This window comes from Canis lupus, chromosome 14 (genome assembly GCF_048164855.1).
Source record: "Canis lupus baileyi chromosome 14, mCanLup2.hap1, whole genome shotgun sequence".
In the NCBI taxonomy this organism is placed as follows: domain Eukaryota; kingdom Metazoa; phylum Chordata; class Mammalia; order Carnivora; family Canidae; genus Canis; species Canis lupus.
Window position 1 is genome coordinate 30,549,704 of NC_132851.1, and position 16,443 is coordinate 30,566,146.

At 37.0% G+C, this 16,443-nt stretch overlaps 1 protein-coding gene across 6 annotated transcripts in view; it reads left to right on the forward strand.

Annotated features, from left to right (window-relative positions):
* EFR3A (EFR3 homolog A) overlaps positions 1-16,443 on the forward strand; it is a 105,528-nt gene that overhangs the window by 76,616 nt on the left and 12,469 nt on the right. For 4 of the 6 annotated variants that reach the window (XM_072774523.1, XM_072774520.1, XM_072774521.1 and 1 more), the window contains 4 exons: positions 895-962; positions 1,887-2,014; positions 11,222-11,313; positions 16,193-16,241. In XM_072774523.1, coding sequence (XP_072630624.1) covers positions 895-962; positions 1,887-2,014; positions 11,222-11,313; positions 16,193-16,241 — 337 coding nt within the window. Of the gene's footprint in view, positions 1-894; positions 963-1,886; positions 2,015-11,221; positions 11,314-14,966; positions 15,210-16,192; positions 16,242-16,443 lie in introns of all 6 variants that reach the window. The other 2 variants (XR_012006838.1, XR_012006839.1) reach the window with 2 other exon arrangements.

The following is a 16,443-nucleotide window of genomic DNA, read 5'->3' on the forward strand; positions in this document are numbered from 1 at the left end:
TGTCATGTACATTCTTACATAATTGTTTTCCTTTTAAGCCATCATGAATCTTAGTATCTATATCATTTCTAGTTATATTGTTTTATACTATTTTAGTCACTGTTTTAAACCAGTCTACTCAAGCCGAATCTCAAAGGTTGAATTATTGAAGAAAACATTTTATTAGAAATTTGTCTCGTGCAGTTTTTCAGCAGTAACTCATGAAATGGCTACCTGCACAATTTAATATGCATTTCAGAGTTCCTAATTTATGTGACAGAGAAAGTCCACTTGATCTTTGTTGTTTAAGGATACTAGTCAAGGAGAGCCTCATTTTTCTGAAATTGGAAGCACATCTCCCAGTCCATGGTAAAATGGAGGCTTTAGTGCATTCTAAGAAAAAAAACTCGTTTGTTCATTTGACAGCTGCCCTTGGAGATACACATATTACAGAAGCAGAGTGCCCCCTCTGGTTGCTCACAGTGAGTTGGAGTCCCACCTCAGAAGTGCCTTGAGATCTCACACATGCACTGCAGAAGGTGGCTCCAGAGGGTAAGGGTATCAATGGCCTTTGACTCTGCCAAGGACTTTCCAGCATAGTGGCACTCAAGAAAATTACATGTTCTTTATCCTTTGGTAGTAGGTTCAATCAAATATAACACATCATTGTTTTTTACTATATGTACTATTTTATTGTCACAATTTTGTTACCTTCTGAATTTTTAAAATAATAAATGTGTAAATAAAATGAACTCTGCATATGGGCTCTAAACATAGCTTAAATTCCAAAATAAAGTGCTGGTATTTTTAAAAATGTTTAATTTCTCCGTTTTTGGTTTTCCAAATTTTCAGAGCCAGGTCCTAAGGAATAAGGTTATTGATTTGTTTTGTTTTGTTTTTTTGGATATGTTTCAGGTCATTGAGATTCGAACTATGGAAGCCCCTTATTTTCTACCAGAGCATATTTTCAGAGATAAGTGCATGTATGTTAATGCTTTACATTTTAAGGAAGGAACACTGACTTGAGAAACCATCAGTGATGATTATAAAGGAGTAAACTGTTGTTAGATTATTTTCATATATTAAGTATTTCTGTCATTTAATGTATCTGACTTCTTTCTTTGCTATAAAAGTTCTTGTGTAGACTCATCCACACACAGAATTGATCTTTGATGAAAAAATTTATCTTTTTTTAGTATGGAGATATAATTCTTAAATGTAGCATGTTCTCATATATAAATAAGCATTTCTTTAAGAGAATATAATATCCTCTTGAAGACTTTCAATAATAGCTAGCAGTACTCAAAATTGTGGGACAGAGAATATACTAAGGAAAATCTGTATTATACCCTACATTCTACTTTGCTCTTCAAATAAGAACATATATGTGAACAATACTTTATTCAGATCTTGGGACTGTAAAAGCAGTGTAGTATTGAGAGCATCAGCATAAGATAGTATCAGATGGATTGAGAAGAAAGTAGATCTTTATGTGATTGGTCAGGTGCTTCCTGTCACTTCACTGGCTGATATGTGTCTCATTAGCAATCACTGAACTGCAGTTTGATTTTCTTGTCTCAGTTTTAATTAGCATGAAGGTTAAAGCTGAATTTAGTCCTCTTCATCATTTAATGTGTGAATGCCCACAGAATAATTAAGATTGACTTCTCCATTGGAATGTTACTGGAGAAGAAATCACAGCAGAATGCTTAACATATGGGACCCGTACCATGTGTTTTTATAGTCAGATTGGTCACCAAAAATACGCTGATTTTTCTGTTACTAATTACAGTTTTAAGATGTGTTTATATTTATATTTAGGCTTTGATCTAGCATGCTTGTGTTAACTTATTTTTGCTCAGTGATTTAAATAATACTGAATGACTTTGTTTTGATCAACCTGACAGGCTTCCAAAATCTTTAGAGAAGCATGACAAAAATTTATACTTTTTGACCAACAAGATTGCAGAATCACTAGGTGGAAGCGGCTATAGTGTTGAGAGATTGTCAGTACCATATGTACCACAAGTAACAGGTAAGAGGAGGGTAATTGGAACTCTAACTCTGGTGATTATATTTTGGGAATTTTCCCATTAACCCAGTTAGCAATGAAGATTCATTGTTTATGCTTACTTGACCACAGTTTATCAATTGCTTAAGAGCTTTTTCACTTTAAAATTTTGCCCTGAAAAACCTTTAGTAAATCACTTTAAATACATACAATTTTATCATGAACAAATTGAGTCCTTCCTTAAGTGATAGTTTTATACTTAATATATTCTTGTACTTCAAACAGAGAAGCCCATGGAAATCTTTCTTCATTAACCTGTATTGTGTTTGCCTTATGGAAACGTGTGTAAATTGTTTAATGATTTTGTGACTGCTGTGCTGAATGAGTCAGGTAGCTCCTGTCTTGAAAGAGTACTGTGTAATCTGTAAAAGGCCTGCAGACCTTTTAAGTTAAGAATACGTTCTCCTCTGTGCACCATGTATTTCTTTCCTTTCTTTTCATTGCCTCAAATAATTCTGTTGTTTTTAAGGCAAAACTGCATGGTGTCTTGCATTCATTGTTAACAACTAAAATCGGAGTATCTCTGTCCTATGTCTTCATTGTCATTTGATGGTCAAGTATTAGTATTATAAGTATTAAATTTGGTAGAAAACCTAGTTCTTGCTTTGGGGACCTCTCTGTTCTATATGGGAACTGTTTGATTTGAGTTAGGTAGTTTTCTGGATTAGTCACTAAAAATAGCACAACCTTTGTAAATAGCTTTTTTTATAACGTGTATTTAAAACATACATGTTTATTACAATGATAGTTGATAATCCCCTGAGACATTAATGGATGCTTTTGCATTTTATTTGACATTCTATTATATGAAAGATTCTATACCTCATGAGTTCCTTGGGGACTTAAAGTGCTAAGAACAAAACAGTAGTACAGTTTTGTAATTTAAAACTTTTTTTTTAAAAAAAAACCTTAAAAATATTTCATTCTTATAATTTGGATTTAGCTCTCTTTCCTTCAGGCAAAAAGCCTCATAAACCCAGGCACAAGCACAAAGGTAAATAAATCCAAGTGTCAGTTTGACATGCCCTTCCCTCACCTGTCCTCTAGGAAAATAGCTTAATAAAATTTGCCTTTTAGAAATGGAGCCAGTAGCCCATATATTTTATGTAGTTATAAGTTCAGTGATTAGTTCCCTTTACCTTCCCAGTAGCCATAGTGTATTTTCACCCTTGTTTCCTTTTACCCTGTTCCTTTAACTCTTTAACAGATTGGACCCTTAACAAGTAACAATTTTTAATGAAAATTATGGTACTTTTTATTTTTGTAACAGATGGTGTGCTCTCCCTTTAATGGAGAATGGTATTCCCATTCTTAATGCCTCTTTATCATTGACTGGAAGAATTCTGAATATTTCAGTATATATTTAATTATATAACTGCATAGAAATCCCTCACTATGAGTAAGACTTTTTTCTTTTTAAAGGTTTTATTTATTCATGAGAGACTAGAGAGAGAGAGAGAAGCAGACACATAGGCAGAGGGAGAAGCAGACTCCCTGCAGGTAGCCTGATGTGGGACCTGATCCCCAAACCCCAGGATCACGCCTTGAGCCAAAGGCAGCTGCTCAACCACTGAGCCATTCAGGCATCCCTGAATAAGATTTTTCTTTTTCTTTTTCTTTTAGATTTTTCTGATTTATAAAAATTTCGGTAGTTTACAACCAGTCTGTGGCATATCCATCCTGCTTAATGCAGAAAGAGTCCAAGGGGGGGCAGCCCAGGTGGCTCAGTGGTTTAGCGCCACCTTTGGCCAGGGTGTGATCCTGGCGACTCAGATCAAGTCCCGTGTCGGGCTCCCTGCATGGAGCCTGCTTCTCCCTCTGCCTGTGTCTCTGCCTCTCTGTCTCTCTCTCTCTCTCTCTGTGTCTCATGAATAAATAAAATATTAAAAAAAAATTAAAGAGTCCAAAGATGCAGTGATACTTTATAGTATAATCAATTGGTTATTAAAATTTCCTTTTGCTGTGTAACCATCAGATAGTCATTTAAAAAAATACGGGATTTAAGGATATATCAAAAGAAAAAGCAAAACGTATTTGGTTTGTTGTATATCATGCATATACTTGTCATTATTAAAATATTAGCAGCCATTTAGTATGCACTGACTCTGTGCCAGTCACTGAGATAAGTACTTACATTCATTTTCTCATTTAATCCTTAAAATAGTTTGGTGAAGAAGGTAGCATTATCTTTGTTTGCAAATGAGAATAATGAAGTGGAAATTAAATAATTTGAATAGGTAACACTGCTCTTTTATGTACATAAAGATTGTTCAGGGATCCCTGGGTGGCGCAGCGGTTTGGCGCCTGCCTTTGGCCCAGGGCGTGATCCTGGAGACCTGGGATCGAATCCCACGTCAGGCTCCTGGTACATGGAGCCTGCTTCTCCCTCTGCCTATGTCTCTGCCTCTCTCTCTCTCTCTCTCTCTCTCTCTGTGTGTGACTATCATAAATAAATAAAATTAAAAAAAAAAAAAAAGATTGTTCAGTCATCCCTACTGATAATATTTTTTTTTTCATGTATTCCACAAACCTTGACTGAGTGCCTATACTATATGCCAAACATTGTTGTGGTTTTTCAGGGTGGAAAGATGTTACGGATTAAAATCTGGTGGAGAAGGCAGACACATGGTTGAATATAGTGGTAATTGGTTCTAAAGAAAGAAGAATGGTCTACGTAAAGTTTATTGAACTGTTGGTGATTGATATATAATAAGTGGTCCATAAATGTTAGGTGGCTATAGCATTTTTCTTTTATCCCAAATCAACCCAGAACTTGAGTGAGTAGTGTATGTCTAGGAATGTGCTAAATACTCCTTCATGAAGGGGTACAGTAATAACCCTCAGCTAGGTCAGTCAGAGGTGCCAGTGGCTGTAGTAAACTCGTATAATGAAGTATTTATGAGTATTTACAGTTCCAGCTTCTATACAGACAGAAATAAGAATGAACAGGATAGGTAGAAGTCTCTACTTTGACAGAACTGATGATAGTCTTTCTCAACCGGGTTCCTCATTGAGACCACAGAACACAGAAGATTATTTGAGTGACTATTTTCTCAGTTCCCCCAAGATGGCATTTTACCAGTTTTATTCCAGATATTAGGAAAGAAGCAAACCCATTATACAGTTTATCTCGAACAGGATAAATAACTGGACAGTTAAAGCATACCTTTAGGGCTATAATCAGAGAAGTTCCCAGGAGGCAGCTATGACGGCATTTGGTCTAGGTTTGGTGAGCCAGAGATGTCTTTCAAAGGGAACAATTCCGAGGCTGAGCCTGAAATAGGCATTAGGCAAGTGTTTCCTGCAGAAGTGACATCATGTGTGAAAGAATGGACGTAGGCAAGAACATGATTCTTCAGGGAATTAGTAGGAAATTAGTCTACTTGTACTGAACTGGAAAAGTAGGGTTGGGAATTATAAAAGCAGGTTGAATAGTTTGCACTATTGTGCAAGCAGTGGGGAGTCATGGAGTGATTTTAAACAGGGTTAGGCATTGTACAAGTATTACTCTGGTGGTAGTTTAGCAGATTGCAGACAGGTCACCCATTTAGAATGCTCTTCAATAATCTCCAGGAGAGATGACCCTGGCCTGCACCAAGTGAGAATACAGAGAAGTGGGTGAATTCTAGAAACACAAGAAAGAATTTATAAGCATGTGATTGGTCTGAGGGGATCATGAGAAAATCAAAGATTTGTCTGGGTTTCTGTTGTGGCTCTTTGGAATGATGGCCTACCACTACGGGTGAAGGCAGAGAGTATTTTCTGCTTCATTTGCTTTATTATTTGGAGAGTTGGGTGCTATGACTCGGTTTAAGTGAAGAAAAAGATACACATTTCAGATCTAATTGTCAAATGTTTTAGATCTTGGATGATAGAAGAAGGATGGAGTTTTATTAACACAAATGAATAGGAAAAAGTGGCTAGTTTAGGGGATCTGTCTCTTGTTGAGTATCTTTGACTAGTGAGCAACCAAATAGGGGGCCCTGTAAGCAGTTAAGAGCCAGGGATGGGTTTTGTGCGGGAGTTGGGAGGTTACAATGAGAATTATGAAATTAGCAGTATAGGGGATATTTACAGAAGCATGCAGAAAGGATGATTTCTCAGAGTGGAGAGAAGAGAGAATAGACTGGCATGGCTCTACCTTAGCTCTGTGGCTTGTCGACTACTCTGATCTGTGAAGCAGGGACTGTAACTAAGCCTTTTGGCTTAAATTGGATAGATACATGAAAATACCTTTGTATTTTTTATTTGTATTTTTAAAGTACTTTTGAAAAAATACTGCATATTAAGAGGAGTAATTTATTCATCTTTCAGTTGGCATTCTGAATTCTGAATTTAATCTATAGGTTAAAATAGGACAAAATAATACAAGAATACGTCTACTTTACCAAAACCTCCATTATTTACTAACCAGTATCTTCCTATAAAAGTATTTTCATGTATATATTCATCTCTCCTGGTAAAGGTTTTGTTTTAAATTTTGTTTTAAGTAAAAGCAATTGTCTTTTGTATTACATTGACTTTTTATTCCATGATGACAGTAATTTTGGTTTTTTTTTCTGTAAATATTCATGAGCTCTAGATAGAATTTTTAGTTTTTCTACAGAACCAAAAAATTATATCTGAGTAGTGTTAGCATTAAATCATGGCATTTTGAATTCTGTGTAGATAAATTACTTGTGAAATTTCATTTTACCCTAGTTAGATTTTTAATTGAATCTGAGTGGTTTAGCAGCCCTAATTGTATTTCTGATTTATTAAATACAGTGAGGTCAGTTCCTGTATCTCATTTTTTTATGTAGCCATGGAAAATTCTGTTGAGAACAATTTAATGTAGTTCTGCGCCATACTTGTATTCACACAGTTTCCTCTGTTCCTTAGCAGTGCACTTATGTACATCAAGTATAGATACACCAAGTGGCAGCAGAATATCACTGAAGGAAGTTAGGCATAGCTCTTTCTAAGAATTGCTTCAAAACTACAAGTTCTAGTTTGAAACAACGAGAAGAGGAGATGGTCACCAGTGTGAATAGCAGATACAGGAAGTGGAGCAGGAGGAGGGATAGGAAAGGGGTGAAGTCACAGCAAGCAGTGTCTGGGATTTACCCCAGCCAGTCTTGACAGGAAACAGGAGTCTCCCCAGAGGGTGTAAATATCAGACACTGAGATGGTGACAGGGCAACTCTTAAGAGCCAGCAGGATGGTGTAGTCCACGGAGGCTATGGTGAGGCTGCATTTCAGTAGGCTTGGAAAAACAGGTCAAGAACAGACAAGGCAGCCCGTGAGGACCAGGGGCATTATCTTTGTAAGCTCCATTTTAGAAACCTTACTTTCGTGTAAACATACATGATATTTGATTACAGTGGTACCTGGGCTTTTCTGCAGTCACCTGTAAGCAGGTGATTGTATAGGTCAAAAGAAAAAAGTTCTGAGAATATAACGTTAGAGTTTCCCATTACATTTTATTTTCTTCCCTTTAAAAAATGTTAATCTTACATATGCACCCTCTGAACTATGTTCACATTGATTTTTGCCACCCAGTGATCCTTTCCCTGCCCTCCTGCCTCTCGTCCTCTTTTATTTTTATCCTAGACTTAAAGCTGACTTTTCTATGCTACCCATCAGCCTTTGTATGTTAACCTAGAAATCCTTTTATGGGGTTCTTTGCGAGAAACAAATTCCTTATTTTGAATTCTGGTGAGACCTCGACAGTTGACCAGCTGAGAGGGTAAAAGCAAGTCAGCAGTAATGACCACATACTACTTTGTAGCAGTTTCCATTGATGCCATTATGTTTGGTAATTTATATCAAAGTAAATGATCATGAGATTAAAACAAAGAATACAGTGTCCAGGTCCTAGTACTAACCACAAGCAAGAGATAGAGTATTTTCAGTCAGAAAACCATAGCAGAACCATCTGGATACTGTGTCACAGTTGACTATGTATTCATTCATCCGTACCTCCAGCCCTCTTCCAGTAGAACCCGAGTGAATCCTGCATGGTGATCCAAACCAGAGAGTCTGCCACTGGATTTCTACTGTATTTGCCCAATGAGGCATTTATTTACATATCCTAGTACAAGCCCTGGCAGTAATGATGGAAGGGTGGTAGAAGAAGAATCAATCAACTCATAATAGATTTGTGTAGCCAAAAGAAAGAGGGATAAGTAGAAATAACTGGAGTAATATTTGAGATTTTAAGGAAGTGATGTAATGTTCATCTAGGCCTTGAAAGATATGAGAATATGTATTGTATAGTGGGAGGATGTCAGGAAGGCAGGTAATGAAGGATCTCCAGTAGGGGATTCCGTTTGTAGAAAAACATGGGAGGCAGAGAGGCCAAAGCGTGCTCAGAGAAGGGAAAAAAGCACCTTTTACTTGAACACTGGATAAATCAGGAAGCAGTTGAAGTTACTGTTGGTAAGATCTGACCAGAGACCTCAGGATGACTTTTTAATTCACCGAGAAGTAGGTACCTTGACGGAATGAGGTGATATTGTCTGTGCTGTGGTATATGAACATTGCCAATTTTATATTTATTGCAGTGAAAAAGAAACTAAAAATATATGAAAATGAGGAGCATGTCCATGCTCCTAAATCTGTGTGGGTGCATGTAGGAGAAGTGAGTAGGTGTCTCTTGAAAGGAGGCTTTTTGGAGTAGGATCTCCCAGGCTTCTCCTTGTGTTCCTGCTTGGGGATCACTGCTGCGAGCTGACTGGACCTCCCCAACAGAAGTTTGTGATTCTGCTTTGGTGAAGGTTCATTGACTAGTAGAACTCATTCCGTTTTAGTGCATATTTCAATATAAGTGTAAACATTTCACTCAAAAAAAAAAAAAAAAAAAAAAAAGCAGTGAGGCTGTTATCAGTGTCAGGATGGATTAGGTCAGTGATTCTTATCTGAGGGTGATTTTGCCCATGCCAGGGAACATTTGTGAATCCTAGAGACATTTTTAGTTATCATCACTGTGGGGCCAGGAGAGGTAGGGGTAGCCCTACTGGCTTCTAGTGGGTAGAAGCTCAACATCCTGCATTACACAGACAACCCCTCACCACAAGAATTATCTGGCACAAAATGTCAGTAGTGCCAAGGTTAAACCCTGGACTAAGCTAAGTCGTGATAACAAACAATGATAGGTTCTTAATGGTATAAAGCAGTAAATTTTTTGCTCAAACTAACTGCATAACTTCATAGCCTCCATATCTAGAATCCAACCTGATCGGGCAGCTGCTCTCTGCAATACTGCTTGTATTTTATTGGCCAGAACTAGTTACATAGCCTCTCTAAACCACAGGGAAGCTGGAATTGCAGTCCTACTCTCTGCTTAGAAGAGGGTGAACTACCATATTTGATCACCAGCATTAATTACTACCATGGAAGTCTCCCGTGGAGTTGAAGAGTGGTCAGTGAGAAACCTGTTTCTTCATCTGTGCTGGCCTTCTTGTAGTTCTTCATTCTTAACTCTTTCTGTAGAATAACATCACAGTATGTATAAAATAGGATTAGAATGGTGGGGTATTGCCAGATTATGAAGTGACTGTCAGACTCTGGACCTAAGCTTCCCAGCTATTGTTGGGAACATTCTATGTGTGTCTGGATATTGATTGCCTTAGCCCTCTAGGAGCTGGGTGGGGCCTGGGGCAGTCTGAGCCCACAGTGTGAGCAGCCTCTTCCATTTTTCTCTGACATGTACTAAACCTAATTTCAAAAGCTTGGGAAACTGCATTACTCAGTGGGCTGTATTTTAAAATTATAATTAAGACTAAAAATGATTTACTTTGAAGACATCACTATAAGAAATGTAAATGGGAGAGAGCAGTGACATGAGATAGATGCAGAATTTTAATGGTGGCACTCTTGAAAATAAATAGGACAGTGTGAAATAAACATGATTTATTAGAGGTGTTAAAATTGGGTTTAGAACTTGTCGAATAAAATTACTAATAGAAAGTTGGAAATACTGACCTGGAGCTCAGAAGAGAAAGTATACTTACCTAGTTCTGGCTATGGTTGAATAAACCTCTAATCCTTTATATTGGAATATACAAAGTGGCTTCCTATTTTCCAATGAAACCATGACTATTAGATGTTCTCCTAGCACCCAGTGCTTCCCCATTGTACTTCATTATTTGTGTAGCTATTGGCTTATTTTGGGTCTTCTCTGTTAGACTATATGCTGGTTTGAACTATATTCGGCAGTCTGTCCCTAACACCTAACATGGTGTCTAATCACCTAATAGGTTTGTTGAACGACAAAGGCGAAAATTGGAGTAGAAAAAAAATGTATGGATGGAGATTGTAATAAATTCAATTGCCCATGAAATGCTTAAGCGCAAAATGAACCAAGGAATACCTGGTGAACTTACTGGTTAGGAAGACACCCTGTTTCAGAAGAGTGGTTGAAGGCAGGATTATAACTGCTGGGGTTAAGAGTGGTAGGTAGTGACGGATTAGAACAGTTGGTGCAGACCAGACAAGTGAGCAAGTTTGCAGAAGTGGAGAGAAAGTAGATTAGCTAAAGCAAATGAAGAGCAAGTTTTCCCAGACAGGTAGTTGACTTCAGTGAAGGGTCAGGAGCCGTAGAATTGAGTGGCTGGAAAAGGGGGGTGGGGCAAGAGCTATTGACTGAAGCATCAGATCCTTTCAGTCCAGTCTGGTGCATGGTAAACACTTGCACATATGGGTTCCTTCACTTAGTGCACACCTTTCACTGTTTGGGGGAGAAATGAGAGATAATCAGGGCAGTATTTGTGAGTGTTTAGTAAAAATGAAATATATTCCATTTAGATTATATAATTCCTCCTTTCAGTGTTGGCCTTTTTGTTGTTGTTGTTGTTGTTTTTATTAAACTATTGGGGGAAGGGAATTTTGCTGTTCTGAATGCTCCTTTTTGGAAAGTAAAACTAATAACCTAGTTCACCCCATCAATTTTACATTTTTAATTTGATGAAATATAAAAGTCTGAGAACACAGTGCTTTATGTGTTTAGAGCAAAAGAGGACAAACTTTTAATTTTCTGAAATTTTCTGAAATCTGAAATTTTCTGAAATCTGAAATAGGTGAAGTTCATAGATGATGTCCCATATCTAACTATCCAGTAATGGGGGAAAAAACTTTTTGACTTTATTATTTTATTTATTTATTTGTTTATTTTTAACATTTTGATTTTAGATGAAGATCGACTTTCTAGAAGAAAAAGTATTGTGGACACTGTATCCATTCAGGTGGATATTTTACCCAACAGCATTCCTTCTGATGATGTGGTAAGTCGCTGAAAGTGTATGGCAAGGTACTTTCTTGAGATAGATATTACTTTAAAAGAATTTTTTCCCCCTCTATAGTTTGAAACAGGAACAAATATAACTAAATTATCCCCCAAATCAACAGTGCTATTAGTAGATATTAATCTGATTTAGCTTTTAGCTTATTTCTTACATATTTTACTGAACTCATGTTGGCTCTCAGTAAAGATACATAAACTTAATATCGTGTATTATGAGGTTGTTAGTTTTTACATTGTAACTTAGTGTAATAAAAGGAACTGTGTGAAACAACTAAGTTTTTTTTAATCAGTAAGAAATAAGGCCTGTTAATAAATTAGGAGGCTCTCCAAATCCTATTTTTAAAGATTTATGAAACAAATTATGAGAATAAAGGAAATTGTACAATCTCATGTGAAGGCAAATACTTTATAGAAGGCTTCAAAGCCTCATCTGGGAGGGCATATTTTTTTTTTATCATCTGATAGTAACTATAATGAATTTAATGTAGGCTATACTGTATCAGTGCCCTACATACCCTTTAAGAACTGTGACTTATTTGAAATGTCAGAGATTTGATGCTCTCCTCCTGTTTGAATAGAGCATAAAACTGTACCCTCCCTAGTTTTAGGAAGAAAAACCAGCCAGCATTGTCTAGGACTAAACTCCACATGGATCAACCAGAGAATTTTTTGATAGTCGAGTAAAAATGCTGAAATGCCAGCATGTCAAGTCAGCCTCTTCCTTGGGGATTTATCTGCTGTTTGCCTACCTAGGTATTTCATGACTTCTCATGGTACAGTATAAATAGTTAACAGATTATCCATTTAAGAAAAGGGAAAGGAATTTGCCTGAATTCATGCTGTCACAGCCCACCTCACACCCCCCCCCCCCCCCCCCCCCCGGCCAATCCCTGTCAATTAATCTTCAAGAATTATAGCTTTTTGGTGGCCAGGCTCCAGCCATCTAGTTTACATCTTTTTTGCTGTTCCACTCCCTACTAAATAGAACCAGTCAGTTTCACTAAGAAATTATCAGCAGAGTGTCAAGATCATTTAAGAGGCAGTTAGTGTTCATTTTGAGGTATGGTGGGTATAGTTTCTTGCCAGTTTAAAGCTCAAGAAAAATCATCCTCCCTAAATACATCTGTTGAAAGCCATTTTAATGTATATACTTTTTACTAGTCAGGAGGGTATTGTGCTACCTTTGTATTTTAATGATAATGAATTTGCTCTTTCTTTTGGGGGTCGGGGGGAATTAATCTAAAGCCGTAGCTTACACACTTTATCAGGAGTGCAGTAAATATTATTGAGTAGTACTCCATTCTTCTTTTGGCAACCATTGTTATTTAAAAATATATATATATAGCACTTCAAGTTATTGCAAAGAAGTCAGTCTAATTTGAGAAAAATGAAGTGAAGAAAACATTTGTATACAGACTTACTATAGAAAGATTCTCAGACATTTTGCAATTAAAAGTCCATTAATGTATTTTTTAACTTGTCAAAGACCCTGTTTTCTCTTTGCTATAAGTTCTACGTCAGATATGCTGCCTACCAAGCATTTGAAAAATTAAGTACAGTTTATTATAAGAGTCACTTGAGCACATTGAAGTTTCAAACTCAGTTACCATTATGGAATCTGATATTGCATATTAGTAATGATAGTTCAAAAAACAGAAGACAATATAACATTACTTTCTAGGCTACAACTAATTAATAGCATGGGCAGGAGAAATTCACATCAGTTAAGTGTTCACCAGTTAATGGTATAACAAAATATCAAACTGTGAATAAATATATTTGCTAACAATCAAAGAGAAAATTGTTCATTGAAGAAAACATTCCTCTTGTATTTGATCAAAATTATTTGAAATTTTATATGCATAATCCCAGTTAGTCCTCAAATATCCACTGCTTTTAGAGCTTAAATTTAAAAAAAAAAAAAAAAAAGTCAGATTGCTTAGATGAGATCATAGCAAACTAATATTTTCCCTAGATATACCTCAAATTGTTACTGTAGTCTGTTGAAATACTTGGTCCACTTGAGGTATGTCAGTACTGATATTTGCAATTCAAACCTTAGCCCACCATGATCACTCCATGAATTTTCTAAAAGTTGACATATATATACAGAAAGAGATGGATAGGTAGATACCTAAATTAAGACATTCAAGAAGATAAATGGCTAAAATGGATAGAAATGCCTCTGCTTCCACAGATAAGATTATCAGCTTTACTAATAGCATAAAGCACGATTGACGTGATTCTTTGATCTCTGGTGCTCTCAGCATTATGGGCATGATTGATACACATAATGGATATGAGTAAAACCTGAAATCCCCACTTGATTCTTCTAATAGGTAATCGTCAATGCTTGATTATTTGGGGGAATGGATGGAGGATATAAAAATTACATTTTGAGTGCATATGGAATTTTTCTTTGTACAAAAGTAAGTCCCAGTTGGCTAAAAAGAATTGTCATTTATTCTAGGACAAATAGAATCTTGTCTTTATACATATGTACTCCCTGCCTTTTCCCAAATACAAGTAAAGAAACTTGCACGTGTGCTAACGAAACAAGTCTAGCCTAATATTAGAAACTGCTGTGCTAGGTGTTGTAAAATTAGTAAGATACAGTGAAAATAACATAACTACTAGTCTGATTGGAAAAATATAATCAGATTTTATGTAGGCTCAGGGGGGTTGTACAGCCTAGGTTAGAGTTGCACATGTTGAGTAAGGCAAAAGTTCTCAAGAGTCGAAGGAATGTTGAAGCTCCTAGAGGCTGATATCTTTGCACCATTTCTCCCGAACATACAACTGGTGTTCTGGAGAGGCAAACAGACTGTAGTTTGTTTGGGCACCAAGTAAAGAAGGTGGCTTGTATTTACACTGTATGAAAAATATGAATCATTAAACAGTTGGTCCTTTTTCCTTTTTAAATGGGATTCATAAAAGGAAAGGGGGAAACGAGATGGAAGCCAAATTATAGAAAATTTTGTCACCCACCTGAGGGCTTGTGTGTGATTTGGTAGGAAGTTAGGGAAACATCGAGATTTGGGCAGTGTTGTTAGCAGCACTATGATTTTATGAAAGGAGTCTCAGAAGCGTGGCCAAATGAAATCAGGAAGAGGAGACTGGAGCTAGAGAAGCCAGCTTATAGATCCTTTTAATAATCTATGGTTGGATAAGGAGGACCCACAGTAGCCAGGCTGGAGATAAGGAAGGGGGCAGGAGAGCAGTAGCTTGTTTGAGAGTGGGATGGGCATGGCGAAGAAGTTTCAAAAAGGGAGTCTGAGAAAGAAGGTTAAAAACAAAAAAGCAGAGGGACAGAGTGACTGCATTGTGATCATCCGAATTAGGGAAAAGAAGAACCAGTAGAGAAGAGTTCTTGGAATAAAGTACTTTAACTTTCCACTTCCCTGAGATTGGAATGGGTCATAAATTAACACTTAACATGTGACAAGAAGGCTGGCCTCATGGTTCTTCTGTGTCCTTTTCCCTGTAATATAATTGTTTTGCAGGAGTCTCTAAACTCCTTAACCACATATACGAACGACAGTGGGTTTTTGTCATTGAGGTACTAGATTGCTTCTAGGTACAAATAATTAATGAGCCAGAGCCTAATCCTGTATATCTGCTCCAAATATCTAGAACAAGGCAACTGAAGATTCCCGAGTTTAATCTGACTTCAACTAGAAATATGCACCCTCAGTAGAAAAACTGAGGTAGTGGAACTCTTGCTGCTTTGATTTCCAGCTAAAGCCTTTGCATTACAGAGAAGCTAAGGTGCAAAAGCATGAAGTCTTGCTTTCGTTAGTCTTGCTGCCTTAGACTTAGCAAAAGAAGCTCATGAGCTAAAATTAGGGCTGACCAGAGGCCCAGGCAAGTACTCAGGTATCATTTTTTAACTTCTATTCAGAGACACTATAGTAACTTGGGTATATTATTCCCCCTGAAAATGTGCTGGTGCCATAAAAAGTATTACTTTTTATCATAAAGCAGTTGATTCCATGCCTTTTATATATCTCAAAGCAAGAAAGGGGAGAACCTCTTATTAAAGGGTGTTTCTGGAAAATAGGTCTTGGTGGTTGACCTTCAAAGATCCAGAATATGATTAAGATGTTGATTATCTATACTCATTGAATGCTTATCAAAGTAGTGATGATTCTTTTTTTATTTAGTTTTTTTATTTTTATTTTTATTTTTTTTTAAGATTTTATTTATTTATTCATGAGAGACACAGAGAGAGAGAGAGCAAGGCAGAGACACAGGCAGAGGGAGAAGCAGGCTCCATGCAGAAGCCTGATGTGGGACTCCATCCCGGGACTCCAGGATCATGCCCTGGACTGAAGGCAGGCGCTAAACCGCTGAGCCACCCAGGGATCCCCCCCCCCCCTTTTTTTTTTTTTTTTAAGTAGTGAGGATTCTTGCTTTTAAACCATTTTAAGTTTTCAGTTTATTTTTAATTTGTAAACTGTATATGGCACCAAAATTAATAGAGGGTGTAGAGTACTTAGTTTACATATTTTCCCTGCCTTGAATATCTCCAAGCACTGTTCACTTAGGGAAGCCTGGTACAGTCAGGGGGACTCAGATCTTGTTGCACACCCATGACGGGATGGACGTCTGTAATGCAGTGGTGGTTGGGTTGCCTCCAGGAAGCTGCCAGCCTGGCATTAATCACTGCAGTCAGGCCACTGTTAAAACCAAGGGAGAAATGGAGAGTTTTTGATATTAGGGAATATAGTCACAAATCCAGCCAGCACAAAGAAGAGAAACAATTGCAAAAGTTCTTAGATGACTTGTAACCAGGTGAAGCTGTTACTTATATTGACCTTTCTTAACTCTTTGTTTTACTTAAAATCACTTTTCTCTAGGTTAGTAACACTGAAGAAATCACCTTTGAAGCATTGAAGAAAGCAATTGGTGAGATTTTTGTTAACTCTCCTAATGATTTGCTAGCTTCTCGCTTATGAAGTGTCAAATAAACAGAAGCTGCATGGTGTTTCTGCATCGATCTGTAATTGATTTACTCAGCTACGTTTTTTAGACTTTTATGCTTGCCCTGTCTTATCATAGGTGGTTCTTTTTCTTTCTGTAGAGTGACTTTCCTAGAATTGTGAAAGCA